General features: G+C 44.1%; 1 protein-coding gene across 3 annotated transcripts in view; it reads left to right on the top strand.

The window, feature by feature from the left end:
* The window catches only part of LOC149457450 (glycine N-acyltransferase-like), a 121,809-nt gene that overhangs the window by 31,088 nt on the left and 72,215 nt on the right, over positions 1-18,506 (top strand). For all 3 annotated transcript variants that reach the window (XM_089683660.1, XM_089683659.1, XM_089683658.1), the window contains one exon: positions 6,036-6,171. In XM_089683660.1, coding sequence (XP_089539786.1) covers positions 6,036-6,171 — 136 coding nt within the window. The remainder of the gene's footprint in view (positions 1-6,035; positions 6,172-18,506) is intronic.

Below are 18,506 nucleotides of genomic sequence, written 5' to 3'. Positions count from 1 at the left end.
CATCTCCACCCTCAGGAGCTCTGGTGTACACCAGTTAGTACTTAGCAGCAGTCCACTAGTGTATAGTAACGATGGAGGCAGTCCTTGAGGAAGTGACCAGGTTGGCCAGGACAGGAGGGACAAAAAAAGCAGGTATCATGCCTAATTCCATGTCTGCTACAGACACAACATCTGTTTTGAGGTGTCCTTTGGGTTGGGGTACCAGGAATGGCATTGGGAAAATGCCTCTCATGCAGCTGGTTAACTGCATCTGGGTTTGATGTTTGGGCCATAGCACCTTCTGGATACAAAAGAGCCTGTGATGATCTCTTCCTGGAATTTTAGGAAGGATCCACTACATCCAGTTGCTTAGTAAAGCACAAAAGTGTTATATAAATAAACAGACACTTTTTTGTACCAGCATCTGGCTTTTCAGGAAACCAAGAACGGCTTCGTCATGTGGTCGTTGAAGTCCACCCCTCCCATGTTAAGGTTATAGTCATGGATACAGAGGGGCTTCTCAGCAAAATCAGCTGCCATGGCAATTTGGATGTTCGTGTATGCGTGAATGGAAGACAGGATATGATGAAAACATCCCGTTTGTCCTTCCACTTCACTGTGAGCAATTCATCATTTCTCAAGCAGGCTTTTTCCCCCTTCTAAGTCGGGTATTTACAAGCCATTGGGGGAAGCCCTGGCGATTAGGTTGCATCGTGCCACATGCACCAATTCCAAGATTGTACAAATGTCTAAATAGTGACATGCTTGAATAAAAACTGTTCATGTATAAGTGGTACCCCACATGGAAAAAGGATGAAACCAAGTCTCAAACTATGTTGCCACTGCTCCCCATGTAGTCTGGGCATCCGGGGGGCTCTATGTGCCTATCTTTTCCCTTGTAAATCTGAAACTTAAATGTATAGCCTGTTGCCCTCTCACAGGTCTTCTACAGCTTGACCCATATCTGGCATGCTTGCTGGAGAAAAATTGTTTGTCATTAGTTTTTCTGGCTGCCTTGCATTCAGACTCATCAACACAGATGTTTTGCTGGGGAGCATAGACATTAGCAAAATTTCGGTAAAGGTGATTTACAAGGGGCCGAATTTTGTGGAGTCAATCAAATTCAGGGTCACCCCGAGGACGATAGAGTGTATTGTCGTTAAAATGCATAAATCACATTATATTCTTATATCTATGCCTGGACATGGCAGAGAACACGGGCACATGATGAATCGGGTTTGTGGACCAATACAATCACAATGAATTTTTTTTGTAATTACCATTGAGGGTTGGGCCCAAAAAAATTAAATTCGGAAACCGTAGCAGGTTTCCATACAAATGGTCTGGCAAGGTTTGAATTTGGGTTGGTGATGGTAAACTGTTGTGCATATAAATTGCTTTGATCCACAATCAATGCATACAGATCTTCTGTGAAAAACAGCTCCAAAATTCCGGGTTGGGCAGTAAATGGAGGAAGTACGGGTGCTGCAGAAATTGTGGGCTGCCAATCAGGATTTGCAAGCACATCCGGAAGGACACTAGGGGCTCTTTGGGCCTGTGTGTGAATTTTTGGTGGCTACGAGACACTACTTGTGCTAGCCACTGCACCAGCTTGTACTGCACTTATGGGACTCGCCACATCACCAAGTGATACTGCAGTGCTGATATGTGAAAGACCAGGATGTACTAGGCCGCTGGTGCTCGCTAGTTCACCAAAAGGTAGAGCGGCATTAGCACTGGCACTCTGCTGCATATGAGAATCATCATGCAATTGTAACATCTCAGCAACCAGGAAATGGGGTATGCCTGATCTTAACAGGGACCTCTTCTCCATCGTCTGAGCTATCTGTCAGGGTGCTGCTGCTGCCTACAGGTTCGTATTCTGAGCCTGATTCTGTCAGCGAGGCTTCCCCTTCGCTCTCACCTGACATGCTCAGAATCCTGTAGGCCTCTTCACTAGAGTACCTTTCATTGGACATTTTGGCCACAAAATTTATAGTGCAACCTCATGGGAAAAAGAGCATCTGGATGTCAGGGACTGCTTGAACCGCTACAAAAAAATTTACCTGCAAGTGCTAACAGAGATCAGGCCTGACTCTGCGAACACTGCGGTTTTTTAGTGCAATGTATCAAGTGACAGTGACCTACTGACACTGCACTTGCTGGGGGAGAAGGGGGGAGGGTTAAGCATAGGGGCTAAACGCAAGTGCTGACAGGTGCCAGGGCTGATCCCGCTAACGCTGCATTTTTGGAGACACTATACCAATATGAATGCTGGTATAGTGCTGATCTGATCAAAGTTATTGATCTGTTCAGACCCTATACTAGCAATGGAGGTGTATTTTGTATGTGAGCATGTTCCTGGCAATTAAAGGATTAAGTGTGATGGTTGGTGTAGTGGCGGACAATCTGACACTATATGGGAGGGACTCGAATGCTATCTGAAGTCGCCGATGACACTAATACAGTGATCAGTAAAAAAATGTACACTGTACTAATGACACTGGTGACAGGGCAGTAAAGAGGTTAATTGGGGGGCGATCAGGGGGTTAAATGTGTCCTATATGTGTTTTTACTGTGTCGGTGTGCTATTTTTACTCATGTGGATCTGCATTCTTTTCTCTCTGGGATGGAATGTGCCCAGACAGAGAAGATTGCATAATTTCCTGTACCTGTGTAAACACAGTTACAGGAAGATCTGTGATAGGGCAGGGATCAATCAGCAGATCCAGGCCGAACATCACCGGCTTGAATCTGTTGACTGATCTCTTGGGCACCGAATCACAGCACCAGCGGGTCAGTGGGTGAACAGGCGCGAACCCCCTGCCCGCGATCACGGCAGGAACGTAAATCACGTAAATATATGTGATTTTTACGCAGGGCGTCCGTCTTGTAGCAGCAATTTCTGCTATAGGGCGGACCTTAAGTGGTTAACAATGAGTATGTAGGCCCTTTACAAAATAATGGGCACTAGACCTGATTGCCCCTGACAAGACAGGATCCTTTTCCCTACCTACTTCTACACTACAAGCATCCCCAATGGCGTCAGCAGGGGATATAGATGATTCAAGATGGCTGACAAAATTTCCAGTGAACTTGTGTCCAATAGGGACACAAGACTCCCTCAAGATGGCTGCTGGGAGACCTATACAGAGGACGTTGCAGTGCTCTGACAGGCTTCCTTAGCAGCAGAAATATTCAAAAGAAGTCACTTGACTGCTTTGTCAAGCACTTGACTACAATTGCTGTCTCAATCCTCTGCCCCACTAACCTGAAAAAGTGGCAGCTCCTCAAATAGAACCCTGTCTGCCAATGTCCAAAGGACCACCCAGCTCCTTAAGCCTTTGGTTGGATCAACTTTCCAATGTCTGTCCTCCACATGGTCTGGAGTACCTGGGTCTAATCTTTAATAAAGCCCAAGCCAAAATCTTGCTCCCTCAGGTAAAGATTGCCCCCCTAAAGACCAGCTCTTGGACCCTCAGGTCACAACACCCATCATTTTGCTTCTGTGGAAGAGTTCTGGTCCTAATGATGGCCTAAAGTCCTCCAGTTCCCTTTGCCCAATTTCACTCCAGAAATCCAATCCAACAGATTCAAGATGCAGAACAAGCAAATCCAATCTCTGTATTGACCAATGCTTATGTCAAGTCAAGCAAAAGATCTTCCTGACAAGGTGAATATCCAATCCTGCCTTGGAACTGGGAAAGCCACAGAACTTGGAATGTGGTAAAGACAGATGTGATTTTTACAGGCTGAGCCAAAGTGTACAACTCCTTGAATGTTTAGGAGCATGGTCCCACACAAGAGTCAAAACTATTCATCTAAAATTCTGGAACTGAGAGCCATCAGATTGTCTCTTCGACATTGGACCTCCCTTCTACAAGGTCACCCAATCAGAGTACACTTACCACAGCAGTGGCCTACATACTGTATATCATCAAGGGGGCACCAGAAGACTAGCAGCCCTAAGTGAAACAAATCTAATTGGCAGAAACCTACTTTCTAGCTCTCTCAGCTGTCCGCATTCCAGGAGTAGACAATTGGCAGGAGGACGTCTTAAGTTGTCAATGCCTAGACCTGAGAGAATGGTCTTTGCACCCCGAGATCTTTTAAAATGTGTGTTTAAGGTAAGGAAAAACAGATATGGATATTCTGGCCTCCAGGTTCAACAACAAGTTGAACAAGTTGTTGGCCAAAGCCAGGGATCCTCCAGCATTCGCAGTAGGATGATCTGGTGATTCCTTGGACTAAATTCTATCTGCATTGTCTGGATGTGGTTATGGCTGCCAGAGTCTACTTGGCAGCTACAGCCTCCTTTTGAAAAAGGAGTTCCTTTTTGTTCTATCCGGAGTTCCTCGTAGAGTACACCCTGCTTTCTGCTTGTCAGGAGTCAGCAGCTGGGAAGACCAGATATACTGTATGTAGCTACACACAGAAACTGGGACCAGACCATACGTATATATCTTTAAAGTGAGATTTATTTACAGTGGATTTAAGATAACTACACATCAGCAAAGCAATAAACAGGAAATACAAGGAAATCAGAACTAAATGCAGAAACCTAAACAACTAACTAAATACACAAAAAATATATACAAATTAAACATGCAAGGCAGGGGAAAACTAGGGAAGCACATGGGAAGGGTGGAAAACAAAACTGGCAAGGCAGCAAGGTACAGGATACAGGGCAGGAGCAAGAGCAAGATCAAGAGTAATGGCAACAGAGTTTGGCAACAGCACAGCAAACAGGATACAAAGCAAGAGCAGCCCAAACACTGATCCAAGAAGTAGCAGAAGTGGCACTTAAAGCAGAGTTCCACCCAAAACGTCCGCTTTAAAGATTGGTTCCCCGCTCCCCATTAAGGACTGGCACCTTTGGGGAACGGGTACCCAAAATTGACAGGTACCCACTCCCACTTCCACTGCGATCGCCTAGGCGATTGGAAGCGGAAGTTGTCCTACCCTCCCTCCCCGTAGTTTTGTGGGACACGTGACAGGTCCTAGAAGAAGACGGGGCCATTCAGGAAGTGCAGCGCTACTCGCTCATGCTCAGTGGGCACCCGAAGCCGCAAGCTGTCACAGCCGGGTGCCCACCATAAAGAGCCTGGAATTCAGGACGGCCGGTGAAACGGGCTGCGGTGGGGGCACTGCGGGATCATGGGACAGGTGAGTGGCTGTTTTTTTAAAAGTCAACAGCTACAGTTTTTGTAGCTGCTGACTTTTATTTTTTACAGTGTGAGTGGAACTCCACTTTAAGTACCATTCCAGTAGGGGTGGCCTGCTGGTGGACACTAAAACTGCAGCTTTCCGCTGAGAGAAGCACAGTGCCACCAGCAAGTGAACCAGGTTTTGACACTGCTCCAACATTGCAAGGATCAGAAAGCTAATTTCCAGGGACTATGACCTTAAGAAAAAGAGAGTCTATTATATCCCAGTCTTCCAGGGTTGTTGGTGTCTCCTGAATTTTTCAGCATCAAACATCTGTATCCAAGATATGCAAAGCTGCCACCTGCTTAGGGTTGGGATTTACAGTGTATGTAAAGCCAAACATGTTTTACTATTAGCTGGAATGTCTAAGGGTTAGCAGCTCTCTGAGGGTTTTTTATGATGTCTTTGCCCCTAGAGAGATTCACCCTACTAATCGTGGTGTCCATTGTCTCCAGTTCAGAATGTGAGGGAAAATCTCAAACTTTTGAGTTGGCAGGAATAGAGAGGAAATCTTTAAATGGGGAAACCTGTTCTGGTGACAGCTGTCAAAGATGACAGAGATGCTCATATTTTCTGTGTCTCTGGGACAAAAAGTGCAAGAAAAATCAAGACACGTACAACAACAAAAACACTAGCAAAAAAACGTTTTGACTTACACTTCAAGGCATAGTTATGTCTGTTGATGTTAAAGTATCAAAATCACTATAAAAAATATAAAAACACATTCTTAAATATAATTTTCTTTTATTAAACCATAGTCACTTTAGGCCTCAGTTATGTGCACCATTACCCAGGAAAACCCACATAGTCAATGAACTAATTCTACTTTATTATTCATGCGTACACAGGTTGCCAGCCAGCACTGGGAGGTGTACTGCAAGAAGTCAGTTCCAAACATGGGAGGCAGATGCACACAACTAGTAACTTTCTATATATGAGAGACAGAATGAAAGATGAAGAGCTGGAGAACATCAACAGTATAAGGTAAGGAGAAGTTAAACAGTGCTCATGAGTCAGTAGATCAAACACATCAGATGCTTTTGATGTTACCCATGGTAGGTGTTCAGAACTTGTCTGTCTGAACACCTTGTGGATTATAGACTTCACTTTTTTATTCTTTTGACATTTTTTAAAAGTTGACAAGGTTATAAAGTGACATGCTATACCATTCTGTTGTGTAAAAAATATTTATTTTACTAATAATTTAAAAGGATGGATCCATGACACTCAGTCTGCATAGCATGCTAGGAGACTGCTTGTTGGTGGCCTGAGTATAACAACAATTACACTCTGTAGTAATAGAGGATGGGTGTCTTCACCTCCAACAACACCTTTACAGAAAAATAAATCAAAATGCACAATTCTTCATTGTATTTAGTGTCACAGTTCGGTAAAAACTATTGATTTTCATTGTCATGCTGCAATATTAGATTTTACCAGCAGGTGCTACTGTAAGTGACCCCTAGAGATACACTATATTGCCAAACGTATTGGGCCCCCTGCCTTTCCACACACGTGAACTTTAATGGCATCCCAATCTTAGTCCGTAGAGTTCAATATTGAGTTGGCCCCACCCTTTGCAGCCATAACAGCTTCAACTCTTCTGGGAAGGCTGTCCACAAGGTTTAGGAGGGTGTCTATGGGAAGGTTTGACCATTCTTCTAGAAGTGCATTTGTGAGGTCAGGCTCTGATGTCGGACGAGAAGGCCTGGCTCGCAGTGTCTGCTCTAATTCATCCCAAAGGTGTTCTGTCGGGTTGAGGTCAGGACTCTGTGCAGGCCAGTAAAGTTCCTCCACCCCAAACTGGCTCATCCATGTCTTTATGGACCTTGCTTTGTGCACTGGTGCGCAGTCATGTTGGAACAGGAAGGGGCCATCCCCAAACTCTTCCAACAGAGTTGGGAGCATGAAATTGTCCAAAATGTCTTAGTATACTGATGCCTTAAGAGTTCCCTTCACTGGAACTTGGGGCCAAGCCCCACCCGTGAAGAACAACCCCACATCATAATCCCCCCTCCATCAAACTGTAAACTTGGCACAATACAGTCAGGCAAGTACCGTTCTCCTGGCAACCACCAAACCCAGACACGTCCATCGGATTGCCACACAGAGAAGCGTGATTCATCACTCCAGAGAACATGAGTCCAGTGGTGGCGTGCTTTACACCACTGCATCAGACGCTTTGCATTGCACTTGGTGATGTAAGGCTTGGATGCAGTTGCTCGTCCATGGAAACCCATTCCATGAAGCTCTCTATGCACTGTTGTTGTGCTAATCTGAAGGCCACATGAAGTTTGGAGGTCTTTAGCTATTGACTCTGCAGACAGCTGGTAACTTCTGCGCACTGTGCGTATCATGGTACCATGACTGAATTCACTGAGCTTCTGAGAGCAACACATTCTTTCACAAATGTTTTTATGTATAAAAAAAATTATTATGTATACTTTTTAATTGCATGTTTCACTTTATACTTGGGACAGTCACATTTGTTCATTAAATATGCAGACTCTGTTTAGTGGTACTGCACAAAATTTGTATATAACTTTTCTGTCTCACTGCATATTTACCAGCCAGGGTCTTTTTGCATGAAAATGATAGATGATGTAAAACACCCACAATGCACGTAGTAGCCACAGAATGTGATAGTTATCCAGCCTTTAGATCACATGAAGGAGCTGGGAAGTAGCATTTTCTAAAGCTTTCAGGCAAAATTTTAAATACCCACAAGAAATGCATATAGATTGGTTAACCTGTGAAAGGATGTGTATTTTCTTCCATCAAGTTTTGAGATTTACTGCAATACTGTAGAGCCATATATACCCAGTGAAGTAACTAGCCTTAGGTGCTACAAAGAGATGAAAATAATTCCCCTACATAAGTTGTACCTGTTCATCATCTATCTCCCTCTCTCCTCTTCAAAGTCCAGAATTTATACAGCTTGTGTGAGCTGTCAGAAAGCAGGGGGCAGGGAGCTTAAGTTACACTCAGTGTATCAGAGATCAGTGAGGAGAGCTCGAGAGCTGATTACAGGAAAGGGACGCACCTCCCTCCATACACCATACAGGAACAGAGCTGAGGCTGTCAGTCATAGGCTGTATGCTGGAGCTCCCTGCACGGTCACCTTTTTATCTCTTGGTGTCAGGAAAACTTGTCAGAAGTGACTCAGCAGACAGAAAGGACACTTAGTGCACTGGATTGAGACAAGTGCACACTATAGAGGGATATGCTTTGTTCATAATCTATCTCAAAGGTTTACAACAACTTGAGGCAATACTGCATCGCCACCTTGCTAATCCATCCTGTGGTTGGACCTTGAATTAGGGATCACAAGAGGCTCATAGCACTACAATTTCAGGTGCTTACCCTCATTACAATAAAAACTCACAAAATAATTTTTCATGAAATATATATTTGCATTTTTTAATATTGTTAATTAATGCCAAATTATAGATACTTTTTAACAACAAAATTAGAGCATGACTTGTTAATTCCAACATTAATTCATATGAAGTTTAACCAATTCATGTCTGAGCACTTTCACCCCTTTCAAGTCCAGGCCAATTTTCTGCTTTCAGTGCTGTCACACTTTGAATGGCAATTACTCAGTGAGACAGATCAAGAGTTCTTTTGGTGGTATTTATTCACCACTGGGTTTTTTAATTTTTGCTATATAAAACATAAAAATATCAAAAATTTTGAAAAAAAAAAACAAAAAACACTTTTTCTTATTTTTTGTTATAAAATTTTGCAAATAAATAATCTTTCTTCATAAAATTAGGCCAAAATGTATTCTGCTACATTTTGTTTTTGTAAAAATAACTAAAATCAGTGTATATTATTTAGTCTGTGTGAGAGTAATAGAGCAGAGGTAGGTAACCTTTCAGAGGCTGAGACTTACCTGGACAACATGGTGGAAAGCAAATATCCCTGGGAAGCAGAACAGTGTACTAGGTGGTGCTCTTTAAAAAACAAAACAAAAAAAAAAACTATCAAGCTCCCAATAAAAAGATAGCATGAATAACACATATTGTGTCACAGTAGTATCTTTGCCCCCTTCACATCATCCCCCACAGTAGTGTCCTCTGCCCCCCCCCCCCCCATAGCAGTGTTCTCTGTCCCCTTCACATCACCCTTTCCTCTATAGTGTCTTCTGCCCCCATAGCAGTGTGTGTCTTCTGCCCAACTCCCCTCCCATAGTAGTGTTCTGCACCCCCCCTAATGCTGTGTCTTCTGCCCCTTCACATCACCCCCCTCCCGCACTACAGTGACTTCTGCCCTCCATAGCAGTGTCCTCTGTCCCCTTCACATCATCACCCCTTCCCACTGTAGTCTCCTCTGCCCCCCATAGCGTTGTCCTCTGCCCCCTTCACATCACCCCCCCCCCCACTGTAGTCTCCTCTGTCTCCTATAGTAGTGTCCTCTGCCTCCCCACAGTAGTGTCCTGTAACCTGCCCCCCCTTCAAAGCAGTGTCCTCTGCCCCTTCCCATTACTCCCTCCCACTGTAATGACCGCTGACCCCCCCCCCCCATAGCAGTGTCCTCTGTCCCCTTCACATCACCCACCCTTTCCACTGTAGTGTCCTCTGCCCCTCCCCACAGTAGTGTCTTGTACTCCGCATAGCAGTGTTCTCTACCCCCTTAACATCACCCCTTTCACTGTAGTTTCCTCTGTCCCCCTTCACGTCACCCCCTTCAGTAGTGTCCTCTGCCCCCCTTCACATCACCCCCACTGTAGTGTTCTCTACCCCCCCCCCCACTGTTGTGTGATCTACCCCTCCCAATTGTAGTGTCCTCTGCCCCACACAAAGTGTCCTCTGCCTCCCCCTCCCCCAAAGTAGTGTTATGTGTCAATTGCTCATCACAAAATCCCCCCACTATAGTGTCCTCTGCCCCCCCAACAGCATTTCTTCTGTCCCCTTCACATCATCCCCCCCTCCCACAGACCGCACTGTGTAGGTAGCACTTCCTACCAACCTGTGTACAGCAGAGCAGAGATCGGGAGACAGCATAGTGCTGGGTGGAAGGCGGGAGCTGCTGGAGTTCATAATAACAAGCTGGTGATTGGTTGCTACTAGGACCGACTAGCAACCAACCACTGAGGAAGCTCCCACCCTTCATCCAGCACTATGCCGCTTCCCGATCTGCACTCTGCAGGTAAAATGAGAGTGGCGGAGGCTGGGGGGAGGCAGAGCCGTGGTCACGATTCCCCATTTTTTGAAAATGAAGAAATTTAATAAAAAGTGTAATTTGAACAAGCTAATTCTCACACACGGCATAGGCATACTAGCAATTACTAAAGTGTATTAAACCAGTACACTGCCTAAACCCCCCTCAAAATAGAAGTAACATATAATCACTAAAGTTATATTGTAAATAAACTAAAATAAATACATAAAAATCAATATAACAATAAAGGAGCTGCTGCCAACACAGAAAGTGTTCCCACCAATAACTGAATCAAATTATTCATTGAATGTTTATGGAGCAGCGCAACACATTTATAAATTTGATACTTGCAATAACACTCCAAAATACATCATGCTATGCCCACTGAGTATGGGGATACCACAGGTGTGAGACTTTCACAGCCTAGATGCACAGAAAGGTCCGAAATCCAAGGAGCACCTTCAGGTGTTCCAGGGGCGTAAATCATGCATAAATTACACATCTAATTTCCTATCACATTTTTGGAGGCCCTGGAGCCCCAGGACAGTGGAAACACCCACAAAATGACCACAATTTGGAAAGCAAACATTCCAAGGTATTTTCTAAAAGAGTCTTTTGAAAATGTAATGTTTTACCACAAGTTTTTGCAAAACGTAGGAAAGAAAATAAAAATCTGTTTATTTACACAAAGTTGTCAATTAGTAAGATATTTCTAACAAACAGCTTGGACATACTTACATACACCACAAAACACATTCTGCTACTTTTCTTGCGATACTACATGGGAGATTTTTTCACATCCTACACACACACACACATAGGGGACCAAAATACAAGTAGCAGGCTTTCTAGGGGCATAATTTACCCATCTAATTTGATAACTACCTATCACATTTTTGAAGACCCCGGAGCACCAGGACACAAGAAACACCCACAAAATGATTCCATTTTGGAGAGTAAACACCCCAGATATTTTAAGAGGCATGGGGAGTATTGTGAAGACTTAAATTTTTTTGTCACAGGAGTTTGGAAAATGCAGAAAGAAAATGAAAATAATTTTTTCTTTTAACACAAAGTTGTTCAATTTAATAGGATATATCTCACATATAGCATGGGCATACTTATAATTACACCGCAAAACACATTCTGCTACTCCTCCCAAGTAAGAGGATACCACATGTGTGAAAAAGAGACTTCATAGCTACACAGAGGAGCCCAAAATCCAAGAAGCACCTTCATCACTTCCAGTCTGGGCCAAAATTTACATTCCTCTACTACATACAACAAAACAAACATACACACAATGTTTTTGCTAGAAAATACTTAAACCCCCCAAATATTAAATATTTTCAACAGAGGCACTAGAGAATAAAATGTTTGGTTTTGCATATTTTTATGTCAGACGATATTTGCGCAGTGGGTTTTCAAACACACATTTTTTTGAAAAATACACTTTAATGTATTTTAATGCACAAAAGCACAATATCCTATTTTTTGTAAAATATAGACAGACGATGTTACGCCGAGTAAATGTACCGTATTTTTCGCTCCATTAGACGCACTTTTTTCCCCCCAAAAAAGGGGGGAAAATGTCAGTGCGTCTTACTGAGCGAATATAAACCGGTATTTCTGCCGCCACCATGTCAGAATATCGGGTCGGCCGCTCAGCTCTTCTCTCCTGCAGGACCTTACCTGTTTCTCGCTCCAGCGCTGTACAGTTTTCCCTTGCCGACTTCTGTGACAGCCGGGTGCCCACTGCGCATGTGCGAGAAGCGCTGCGCTTTTTGAATGGTCCGGTGTCTTCTGGGACACATGACAGGTCCCAGAAGGCGCCGGGCCATTCACAAAGCGCAGCGCTTCTCGCGCATGTGCAGTGGGCACCCAGCTGTCACCGAAGGCGGCGCGGGAAGAAGAGGGAAGGACATCTCTGCGCAAGTGGGAGCGGGTACCTGTCCAATTAAGGTACCCGCCCCCCCTCTCTCCCCAAAGGTCCACAGTCTCTGGTCATCCCCTGCACTGTCTGCAGTCTCTGGTCATCTGTACTATGTCCCTGGTATTTTCCCTGTACTATGTCCGCAGTCTCTGGTCATCTGTACTATGTCCACAGTCTCTGGTCATTCCCTGTACTATGTCTGCAGTCCATTGGTTCAGAATATTTTTTTTCTTGTTTTCCGCCTCTAAAACCTAGGCGCGTATTATGGAGCGCGAAATACGGTATATCAAATATGTCATGCTTTAAAATTGCATCAGCCTGTGGAATGGCGTCAAACTACGGTACCTAAATATGCCCATAGGTGACACTTTAAAAACCTTTACAGGTTACCAGTTTAGGGTTACACAAGAGATCTGGAATTATTATTAGAATTATTGCTCTCACTCTGATGTTCACAGTGATACCTCACATATGTGGTGCGATCGCTGTTTACACATACGTGTGAGCAGGGGCGGACTGACAACTCATGGGGCCCCCGGGCAATAGGGGATCATGGGGCCCCTGTGTCCTTGCCCAAACTCAAAAAAGCCTATGAAAAAGGTATCAGGGGCATCTCATGGGACCCCTACTGACCCAGGGCCCTCGGGCAGTGCCCAAGTTTCCAAATGGTCAGTCCGCCCCTGCGTGTGAGACTGTGACACGTGTTCACATTTGTGCATGAGTACGGGCAGATGTGGGTGACTGAAATTTTTTTTCATTTTATAATTTCTTTTTTTTTTAAAAACATTGTCTCTCATTTTTCTAAAATCAACTTTATTGCTATGACAACGAGATGAACAACATCCCTTGCGACAGCATGGGCCATGACAGGTCCTCTTTATGGAGACATCTGGGCTCTACTAGACCCCAGACCTCTCCTCTGGCCTCCAATGCAGTTGATCAGACACAGATCGGTCTGATCGGCTGATTCCCTGGGCGGTAATGGCCAGGTAGACAAAGAACCAAAACAGGATGAAATCCTCATTGCTTCCAGTTTTGGACGTGACACAGTGGGAGGAGGAACATCATCAGTTCCTCTCACTGTGTGCCCCGAGCCAGATGCTGTCGGCTGTTTCCTTCCGGGTTCTCCAACTGCTCAGGAGAGCCCAGTAAAGGTGACAGCGGAAAGGGGGGGCCCTTCTGCTGCCTGTAAAAGTAATCTGAGCAGCACTTATTACCGTTACATTGCTGGACAGGAAACAGTTAAGGTGTTCTAGGGGCATAAATTAAGCATCTAATTTCCTGACTATCAAATTTCTGGAGCCCCTGGAGAACCAGGACAGTGGAAACAATTGGCTCTGTTGACACTGGTACTGATATGGCGGTAATCAGGACACTGGTTTGGCGCTGATCAGGACAGTGGTATGGCAGTGATCAAGACGCTAGAATGGCAATGGTCAGGACGTTGGAATGGGGTATGGTGGTGATAAGGATGCCGGTATGGGGCGATCAGGATGCTTGTATGGAATATGGTGGTGATCAGGAGGCTGGTATGGGGTGTGGCGGTGATCAGGATGCTGGTATGGGGTATGGCAGTGATCAGGACACTGGTATGGGGTAAGGTGGTGACCAGGACGTTGATATGAGGTATGGCAGTAATCAGGATGCTGGTATGGTGTATGGCAGTGATTAGGGTGCTGGTATGGATTATGGCGGTGATCAGTATGGTAGTATGGGTTATGGCGGTGATCAGTATGGTAGTATGTGTTATGGTGGTGATCAGTATGGTAGTATGGGTTATGGCGCTGATCAGGATGCTGCAATGGAGGTAATCAGGATGCTGGTATGGCATATGGCGGTGATCAGGATGGTAGTATGGGTTATGGCGGTGATCCGGAATCTGATATGGAGTATAACAGTCATCAGTACACTGGTATAGCATATGCCAGTGATCAGGATGCTGGTATGATGTGGCTGTGATTAGAGTGCTGGTATGGTGTATGATGGTGATTAGGGCCCTGATATGGTATATGGCAGTGATCATGGTGCTGGTATTGTGGTTATCAGGACTCTGTTATGAGGTATGGCAGTGATCAGGACGTTGGTATGGTGTATGGCGGTGTTAGGTGTTATTTTGATCACTGTTGACACTGGGACTGACACTGAAACAGTTAACGGGCTGGCTGCACTTTTTATTGTTTTTTTTCTAGGGGAAGTGATCAGGAACAATAGGGCAGGCTAGCACTGCAGTCTCTGAGTGTACATGCACTGTGACAGGCTGCTGCATCCATTCTCTCTGCTCTCACAGCTGATCTGTGTGAGATCTATAAACCAATAAATGTGCCTGACCAATAAATGTGCCTGAATCACAACTGATAAATCAATGCGAGAGCTGAGCGTCAATCTCTCTACGCCTACTAAGCCCTAAAACATTAGTTTTATTCATACACAACTAAATAGCGTATGTTGGCAAAAATCTATAGACCTGCAGGTGGATGCAGGGGATAAAAAACCTGACAGGAGTAGTTGGGTTTTTCATGAAGAGAAACATTCCCTTACTTATGTCTAAACACTGGTCATACCAATGAGTGCCTCCCACACCAGACTATGTTTCAGTGTTACCCCGCATCCCCTGATAATATATAGCACATCAAAAAGTGAGCATCTCAACCCCAAAACTCAACATGTTTTACCCATAAAAGGGCTTCATCAAGAGTGATAAAAGTATAATTTTAAATAAAGCATGTGCTCAAACACAAAACACCATGTGTAATGAAGGCAGCCGCAATCTAGAACTCTTATTTATTTATTTTAGTCACCACTAGGGGGCAAACAGGAATCCAGTTCAGATAGGAGCTCCATCTTACTAAAAGAGCTCTCGCCTGTGGTCAGTTTGGCAAACTACTATCGGTTATTTCAATTGTACCATACATGTTTAGATTCATATCGCCAATTTTCTTTGCACGTTATTACCAACTTTTAACCATTTTAAGTATATAACATTATGTATTCAGGAATCACCAAAACAGATGCACACAGAGAGAAACATCAGAGTGTAACAAGCATAATCAGTTACTGATTACATTATCAAGTATTTCTTTTAATTTATGTGAGCACGGGCGGACTGACAACTCATGGGGCCTCCGGGCAATAGGGGATCATGGGGCCCCTGTTGTCCTTGCCCAAACTCAAAAAAGCCTATGAAAAAGGTGCCAGGGGTATCTCATGGGGCCCCCTACTGACCCCGGGCCCTCAGGCAGTGCTCAAGTTTCCAAATGGTCAGTTTGCCCCTGTATGTGAGTATTCTTTGGTCGGGTCTCCGGTCAGTATCACTTAATTAGTTAATAATAATTATTCTCATTTCCAAGATTCAATAAATTCCTAAATAGTGGTTCTTTTCTAACAAAACCACATTTCCACCCTTCTCTGCAGGGTTCATGACAAGTTCGTTACCAAGGGCGGACTGACCTTTTGGAAACTCGGGCACTGCTCGAGGGCCCAGGGTCAGTAAGGGGCCCCATAAGATGCCCCTGGTACCTTTTTCATAGGCTTTTTTGAGTTTGGGCAAGGACTCAGGGGCCCCATGATCCCCTATTGCCCGGGGGCCCCATGAGTTGTCAGTCTGCCCCTGTTCGTTACTATCTTGCAATATCTCCAAAGCCTTAATTTCACCAGGTGTTAGATTGTGATCTTTCCTAACTCTTCCTCTTCCAAAGCTGGCCTAAATCATTCCCTACCAGTTTCCCGAATAGCTGGATATTACTCCACTGTGGGAAAGGTGGTGTATACTCATTCTTAAGCTGGCCATACATGGGTCGATTTGCAAGTGATTTATCCTTTGAAAATTGGACCTAAGAATAATTGGCCGGTTTTCGCTCTGTTAGTGGGGCAATGGCAGAGGCCGGTTTTCATGGTTCTTCCCCATTTCATGTATTGAGCATGCTAGAAAATTAGTGAAAAACTACCGATTTTCAAAATCATTGGTGGCACCATCGGATTACAGAACGAACTATGTTTTCGATTTTCAATTCAAAAATTGTTCAGACTTCGACCCATGTATGGCCTGCTTTAAGCTTGAGTTCAGTAAAAGGGCCCCTCCCTTCAATATTTCCCATCTCATTTTCTCATTGTAGAGATTTGAATATTCTCAGACTTTCAATCGTTTTTTGAGAGGTCAGTAATGATGGCTTGTCTTATTGTTGCTTTTATATTCCTTTTTTAACGCCAATTTTCGCGCAAACAAATTTACATTTTTGACCCAAAGAGATTGAAATATGTTGATGGGACAAACGATAGTCCTTTTTCTAGGACACTAATGTGGTCAGGGTTAAACACAAAGGAGGAAGGACTAAAAATCCTTAATTTTTCTTGATTGCCAACAGTCAGCTTCAATTCCAAGGTATTCTCCTTATGCCTGTATACCCCTACTGGTCCCAATTTCTCAATGATTGGGTCTATTGAAAATAAAAAAAATCATTCTGATTATCCCTCAGTGATCTGCCTCGTTGACCTCTTTTTCCCCATCCTCTGTGATTGTGGTCTGGATTCTACGAGGTTAACTGTTGTATTCGCTGCCCTGGGGTTTGACTCCTCCAGCTCTCAGCTGTCAGAGTCATTAGATGTATCAGATGACTCTGTTAGATTTGTATATAGTGAAAACTGCCAATTGTTGTAAACTTTTCCCTGTTCAAAATCCTGTGTATCTCTTATTTTTATTTTATTTTTTTTGTTTTTATTTCTTCTTTATATCTCTATATAACCTCTCCTCCAGAGTTCTGAAGTCGGTATGGGACTTAAATTTCAGAATGTTCGTCTGCTCCTCTTTCAGCTGTGAGGTAAATTTTTCCAAAATTTTCCTCTCAAAATCCAAGAGGTACTGCATTGTTTTTAAAGTATTCTCGGTCTGATGTTTGTCCCAACCTTCTACAAATTCCTGATTATTGTTGTGGGTCTTGTCTTAAATCCAAGCATAGTGATCTTCTGTTATATATACATCTCTGAACTAACCACCTCCCACCAAGAACGTGTATGCTTTTTATATAGTTTAGATATCCTCCTGAAGGCATCTGTTATAGTAGGTTTCCACTAGCCAACATATGTTATTTTAGTTGTGTAGGAATAAAAGTTACACTATATTGCCAAAAGTATTGAGATGCCTGCCTTTACACTCACACGATTTTTAATGGCATCCCAGTCTTAGTCTTCAGGGTTCAATATTGAGTTGGCCCGCCCTTTGCAGCTATAACAGCTTCAACTCTTCTGTCCACAAGGTTTAGGAGTGTGTCTATGGAAATAATGTTTGACCATTCTTCCAGAAGCGCATTTGTGAGGTTAGGCACTGATGTTGAACGAGAAGGTCTGGCTCACAGTCTCCGCTCTAATACATCCCAAAGGTGTTCTATCGGGTTGAGGTCAGGACTCTATGTAGGCCAGTCAAGTTCCTCCACCCCAAACTTGATCATCCATGTCTTTATGGACCTTACTTTGTGTACTGGTGCACAGTCATGTTGGAACAGGAAGGGGCCATCCCCAAACTGTTCCCACAAAGTTGGGAGCATGAAATTGTCCAAAATGTCTTGGTATACTTACGCCTAAAGAGTTCCCTTCACTGGAACTAAGGGGCCAAGCCCAACCCCTGAAAAACAACCCCACACCATAATCCCCCCTCCACCAAACTTTACACTTGGCACAATGCAGTCAGGCAATACCATTCTCCTGGCAACCACCAAACCCAGACACATCCATAGGATTGGCAGACAGAGAAGCATGATTCCTCACTCCAGAGAACACATCTCCACTGCTCTAGAGTCCAGTGGCGGCGTGCTTTCCACCACTGCATCCTCGTTTTGCATTGCACTTGGTGATGTAAGGCTTTGAAGCAGGTGCTCGGGCATGGAAACCCATTCCATGAAGCTCTCTATGCACGGTTGTGCTAATCTGAAGGCCACATGAAATTTGGCGGTTTTTAGGTATTGACTCTGCAGATAGTTGGCGACTTCTGCACACTATGCGCTGACCCCACTCATTTTTACGTGGCTTAGCAATTTGTGGCTGAGTTGCTGTTATTCCCAGTGGCTTTCACTTTGTTATAATACCACTAACAATAGCAAGGAAATTTCACGGTATCACGGTTGAATTCACTGAGCTCCTCAGAGCGACCCATTCTTTCACAAATGTTTGTAGAAGCAGTCTCCATGCCTAGGTGCTTGATTTTATACACATGTGACCATGGAGGTGATTG

The sequence above is a fragment of the Staurois parvus genome, unplaced genomic scaffold, assembly GCF_062004578.1.
Source record: "Staurois parvus isolate SC_StPar_1 unplaced genomic scaffold, SC_StPar_1.0 ptg000320l, whole genome shotgun sequence".
Lineage (NCBI taxonomy): Eukaryota > Metazoa > Chordata > Amphibia > Anura > Ranidae > Staurois > Staurois parvus.
The sequence above is the reverse complement of the archived record's forward strand: the minus strand, read 5'-3'. Positions and strand labels throughout refer to the sequence as shown.